Genomic DNA, 5,817 nt, shown 5'->3' with positions numbered 1-5,817 from the left:
TGTGTGTCCCCGATCACACCCGGGCCTTGGGGCTCTCAGTCACCAACCCCGAGCAGGAGTCCCTGTCCCATCGAAGAGCCAGGCTGGGGACTATGTCCCGCCACACTTTAGGGGGATGTGTATTATGGTACCACTAGGAGGCTGCAGATGACTTGGGGGGGTGGGGGGACGGGCACGTTGCACTAAGTGCTGCACAGATCAGGGCCCTGTTGTGCCGGGCGCTGCCCAGACCCCGACTGAGATCAGGGCCCCGTCGTGACAGGCGCTGCCCAGACCCCAACTGAGATCAGGCCCCCTGTCGTGACGGGCGCTGCCCAGACCCCGACCGAGATCAGGCCCCCGTTGTTCCAGGCGCTGCCCAGACCCCCACTGAGATCAGGCCCCCTGTCGTGCCAGGTGGTGCCCAGACCCTGACTGAGATCAGGGCCCCCTGTCATGCCAGGCGCTGCCCAGACACACAGGGAGAGACTGGCTCTGCCGTCGAGAGCTCCCAGTCTGAATGCACCGGGGGAAGCAGAGCCCTAGAGCTGGGCAGTAACTTGCCCAGCGTAACCCAGCTGGTCAGTAGCGGAGCTGCGAATAGAACCCAGGAGTCCCGAGTGCCCGTCCTGCTGTCTGCCCACATCACATTGCCACGCTGCCTCCAGGTCCCTCTGTCATCCCCCTGCCCCAGGCATCGCTCCCCCCGGCTCAGTAGCGCCTGCAGATTTAAATCACTGACCCCTCTTTCCAAAAGGAACCCCGTGAACCCCGCTTTCCTCACCAACGCCTTTCGCCTGCTAACGTCCCTAAAGATGTGTGTGGATGTTGGCTTATTCTTTGCTTCGTAGCCTAAACTGTTGTGTGGCGTTATGTGTAGCTGTTCCCCAGCTGCCGTGCCCCAGACGTGGCTGCATCTCTGCGCCAGACCAGCCCTCCCCGAACACCAAATCCTTGACACTAGGAGAGGGCAGTGCCAGCCCCAGCCTGGGCTGAGGGCACTGGCAGAGGGGCAGGCTCTCACCCACGCTCTCTCCCCACAGATCCGTGCCCCCCCATGGCCGGGCCAAACCGGACAGGGGTGACCGACTTCCTCCTTGTGGGCTTCCCCTCCCGCCGAGACCTAAGTCTGCTCCTCTTCTCGCTCGCGCTGCCCGTCTTCCTGCTGGGCCTGGTGGGGAACCTGGGCCTGGCGGTTCTGATCTGGGTCGAGCGCTCCCTCCACACCCCCATGTACTACTTCCTCAGCCACTTGGCACTGCTGGACCTCTGCTCCTGCTGTGCCGTGGGCCCCATCATGCTGTGGGGTCTGCTGGCCGGCCAGGCCGCCCTCCCCGGCCCAGTCTGCGCCCTTCAGATGTTCCTCTTCGCCACCGCGGGGGACGCCGAGTGTTGCCTGCTGGCCGTCATGGCCTACGACCGCTACGCCGCCGTCTGCCGCCCGCTCCACTACCAGGCCGCCGTGCCGCCCCGCCTCTGCCGCGGGCTGGTGCTGGGCTCCTATGCGGCCGGGGCGGCCAGTGCGGCCGTGCACTCTGGCCTGGCCTTCCGCCTTCCCTTCTGCCGCGGCCGCACTCTCGACCACTTCTTCTGCATCATCCCGTCCGTGCTGGAGCTGGCCTGCGCCGACACCAGCCTCAACCAGGCCCTGCTGCTGGCCATCTGCGGAGCCATCCAGAGCGTCACCCTGCTGACCATCCTGGCCTCCTACGGGCTCATCCTCGGGGCCGTGGGGCGGGCGGGCTTGCGCCGGGCTGCCTCCACCTGCGGCTCCCACCTGGCAGCTGTGGCCGTGCTCTACGGGACCATCATCTTCATGTACCTGCGGCCCGAAGGCAGCTATGCTCCCCAGGCCGACAAGATGGCCGCTGCCTTCTATACTGTGGTCATCCCCACCCTCAACCCTGCCATCTACAGCCTGCGCAACGCTGATGTCAAGGGGGCCCTGGCCAAGTGGCTCCTGGGTGGGCGCCGCATCTGGGGGGGCTGAGGAAGGGGCTGGAGGCGAGGTGGCAGAGGAAAGGGCGCTGGGGCAAGATGGCTGCTTAGAATCTGCACCGGCATTGGAGCAGTGCTTCAGTGTAGATGCAACCTACTCCGATGGGTGGGCGAAGGTAATGCACCTCCCAAGGAGGCGGTAGCTAGGTTTTATGGAGTAATTCTTCCAACGACTCTGTACTGTGTACACTCTACGCTGGGTTTAGCTACATCTCTCCGGGATGTGGATTTTTCACACCCTGGACTGACGTCGTTGGGTCGACCAACTTCTTAGTATAGTCCCCGGCCTGAGTAAAACGGTCAAAATCTAGCCCACAGCCCTTCTGGCTCCCTACTCTAGCTGTGAGTACTTTTTCTGTAGACCGTATCCTGTCTTCATTCGGACAAACGCCCCCTGGAAACTAACAGGGGCATTTGCCTGAATCCAAACACCATCCCCAGTCCCCGTGTGACACCAGGGTGACAACGTGAAACCCTAATGGCCAATGGCCCCGTCCTGTCTCTGCATTTCATGGCCCCTTACACACTCGGCCCCCAGGAGCAGGCTTTGGACGGGACAGAGCCCGTCCACACCTTCTCCTCACCCTTTGGAATCAGATAGTCTCCTGCAGCCATTGCTGGGGGGGAGGGAATCCCTCTAGAATCGGACACAGTAATCTGGGGGTGCAGCCCAACCTCTGAACACCATAGTCGGGGGGTCTTAATGACTCCAAGCATCTCACTGAGCTCTGCGCTCGCACCAGGGGATGAATCTCGGAACTCCATCACCTGGACAATGCCAGTTTGGAGACAAACATCCTGTTAATTACCACAAACTCCACCGCAACTCATCAGCCGCTCCGCCTCCACCCCCAGCTCCCGTCCCTGAGGGCACCAGCACCTAACGATGCCCAGAGCGGTGTGGATTCATTATCAGTAATGAACACACCGGGGATGAGTTCGACATGGGAGCACAGCGGGTGGGGATGGGTGTTCCCATGCCGTGTATTCCTGTGTTAGATGGATAAACAGGGGACTCTTGAATAGATTGGAGATTGGTTCTAGTGCCTCTGTATTTGGCCCTGGGGCGACTGTAGTCCTGGTTAGGGTGAGCTGACGTCCCGCTAACACCAGGATTGTCCCGATATCAGGGGCTTTGTCTTCTATCTGCAACTATACTCCCCGAAAAAACAAGTCTCCTGATTTAGAAACCCTGCCGGGCAGTGAGAGACACCAGGAGCTCAATCTGTTTAGCCGAACAACAAGAAGGTGAAGGGGTGACTCGAGCCCAACATGGGGGATAAATATTTACTAACAGGCTCTTCACTCTAGCAGAGGAAGGTCTAACCTGATCCAATGGCTGGACAGTGAAGCTAGACACGTTCAGACAGGAAATAAGAGGTACATTTTTAACGATGAGGGGAATTAACCATTGGGACAATTGACCAAGGGTCATGGTGGATTTTTCCATCCCTGACAATTTTTCAATCAAGCTGGGGTGTTTCTCTAGGAGATCTGCTCTAGGAATTGTCTCGGGGTCGTTCTCCGGCCTGTTTGACGGGGGGTCCCACTAGACAATCCCCGTTTGGAGTCAATCAAAACTCTGTAACAAAGTGGCGTCTGGCGGGACACAACTGAGAGTATCAATTCAGGACAAATTGCTTAGAACAGGGCAGTCACAGCCCAAGGCTGGGGTTCCTTTATTATTAAAGCAAAGCAAACCAGCCAATCAGAGAGGACTTCGGTTTTACCCCACTGGCCAACCAGAAGTCATATAAGCAATTCCCTCAGACACTCCAGTCCCCCTGTATCACCACCAGCACCGCTCCTCATGGGGATGAATGATTATGAAAACCAATACCCTAGTAAATGAAATAAGGTTCTCCCGATCCCAAAGGACCAAGCCCCAGACGCAGGTCAATAGACAAGTCAGAACTTACCCACAAATCACGCTGTTGCCAATCCTTTAGAATCTAAAATCGAAAGGTTTATTCATAAAAGAAAGAAAGATAGATGAGAGTTAAAATTGGATAAATGGAATCAAAGACATACAACAGTTGCAAAGTTCTTGGTTCAGGCTTATAGCAGTGGTGGAATAAACTGCAGGACTCATAGACTCATAGACTTTAAGGTCAGAAGGGACCATTATGATCATCTGGTCTGACCCCCTGCACGCTGCAGGCCATAAAACCGTCCCCTCCCCTTCCCTGGACTCTGCTGCTGAAGTCCCCAATCCTGTTATTAGTGACCTCAATCGGCAGAGACCCTCCTGCTAGAGATCCCTGCCCCATGCTGCGGAGGAAGGCGAAAAACCTCCAGAGGCTCAGCCAATCTGCCCTGGAGGAAAATTCCTTCCCGACCCCAAATATGGCGATCAGTAAGACCCCGAGCATATAGGCAAGAGTCTCCATCCTGACCCCTTTTAGCCATTATGCTATTTACCCACCATTGCTTGGTTTTCCTTGACAACTATGTTTTACCATTAAACCATTCCCTCCATAAACTTATCTAACTTAATCTTAAAGCCAGACAAGTCCCTTGCCCCCACCGTTTCCCTCGGAAGGCCGTTCCAATATTTCACCCCTCTAACGGTCAGAAACCTTCGTCTAATTTCAAGCCTGAACTTCCCCACGGCCAGTTTATATCCATTCGTTCTCGTATCCACGTTAGTACTAAGCTGGAATAATTCATCTCCCTCCCTTGTATTAATCCCTCTAATATATTTAAAGATAGCAATCATATCCCCCCTCAGCCTTCGCTTTGTCAGACTAAACAACCCAAGCTCCTCTAGTCTCCTTTCATACGACAGGTTTTCCATTCCTCTGATCATCCTAGTGGCCCTTCTCTGCACCCGTTCCAGTTTGAGTTCATCTTTTTTAAACATGGGAGACCAGAACTGCACACAGTACTCCAAATGAGGTCTCACCAGCGCCTTGTACAACGGAAGCAGGACCTCCTTATCCCTACTAGATATACCTCGCCTAATGCATCCCAAGACAGCATTGGCTTTTTTCACCGCCACGTCACACTGTCGACTCATAGTCATCCTACGGTCTACAAGGACCCCTAGGTCCTTCTCCTCTTCCGTTACTTCTAACCAATGCGTCCCCATCTTGTAACTAAAATTGTTATTGGTCATCCCCAAATGCATCACCTTACACTTTTCACTATTAAATTTCATCCTATTTCTGACACTCCAATTCACAAGCTCATTCAAGTCTCCCTGCAGGATATCCCTATCCTCTTCCGAATTTACAACGCCTCCCACCTTCGTATCATCCGCAAACTTTACCAGCCTACTCCTGCAATCGGTTCCGAGGTCAGTTATAAATAGATTAAATAAAATGGGTCCCAAAACTGAACCTTGGGGAACTCCACTGGTAACCTCCCTCCAACCTGACAGTTCACCCTTCAATACGACCCGCTGCATTCTCCCCATTAACCAATTCCTTATCCATCTCTGGATTTTCAAATCGATCCCCATGTTTTTCAGTTTAACCAATAATTCCTCATGGGGTACAGTATCAAACGCTTTACTGAAATCCAGGTATATTAGGTCCACCGCATTTCCCTTATCTAATAAATCCGTTACTTTCTCAAAGAAGGAGATCAGATTCGTTTGGCACGATCTGCCCTTCGTAAAACCATGTTGTAAATTATCGCAATTGCCACTACCCTCCAGGTCCTCAACTAATTTCTCCTTCAAAATTTTCTCTAACACCTTGCACACTACAGATGTTAAACTAACAGGCCTGTAGTTACCCGGATCACTTCTTTTCCCTTTTTTGAAAATAGGAACCACATTAGCTATTCTCCAGTCTAACGGGACCACCCCCGAGTTTACAGATTCATTAAATATTA

The 5,817-nt window shown here is 54.1% G+C and overlaps 1 protein-coding gene across 1 annotated transcript; it reads left to right on the top strand.

Annotated features, from left to right (window-relative positions):
- Positions 1-1,036: 1,036 nt before the first annotated feature.
- Positions 1,037-1,969, top strand: LOC101953585 (olfactory receptor 5C1-like). Its single transcript, XM_005311978.2, has one exon. The coding sequence runs from the start codon at positions 1,037-1,039 to the stop codon at positions 1,967-1,969; it is 933 nt and encodes a 310-aa protein (XP_005312035.2).
- The last annotated feature ends 3,848 nt before the right edge of the window (positions 1,970-5,817 follow it).

This window comes from Chrysemys picta, chromosome 17, assembly GCF_011386835.1.
Source record: "Chrysemys picta bellii isolate R12L10 chromosome 17, ASM1138683v2, whole genome shotgun sequence".
NCBI lineage: Eukaryota > Metazoa > Chordata > Testudines > Emydidae > Chrysemys > Chrysemys picta.
The sequence above is the reverse complement of the archived record's forward strand: the minus strand, read 5'-3'. Positions and strand labels throughout refer to the sequence as shown.

Coding starts and splice junctions, on each gene's coding strand:
- LOC101953585 (XM_005311978.2), top strand. CDS start 1,037: ATGGCCGGGCCAAACCGGACAGGGGTGACCGACTTCCTCCTTGTGGGC.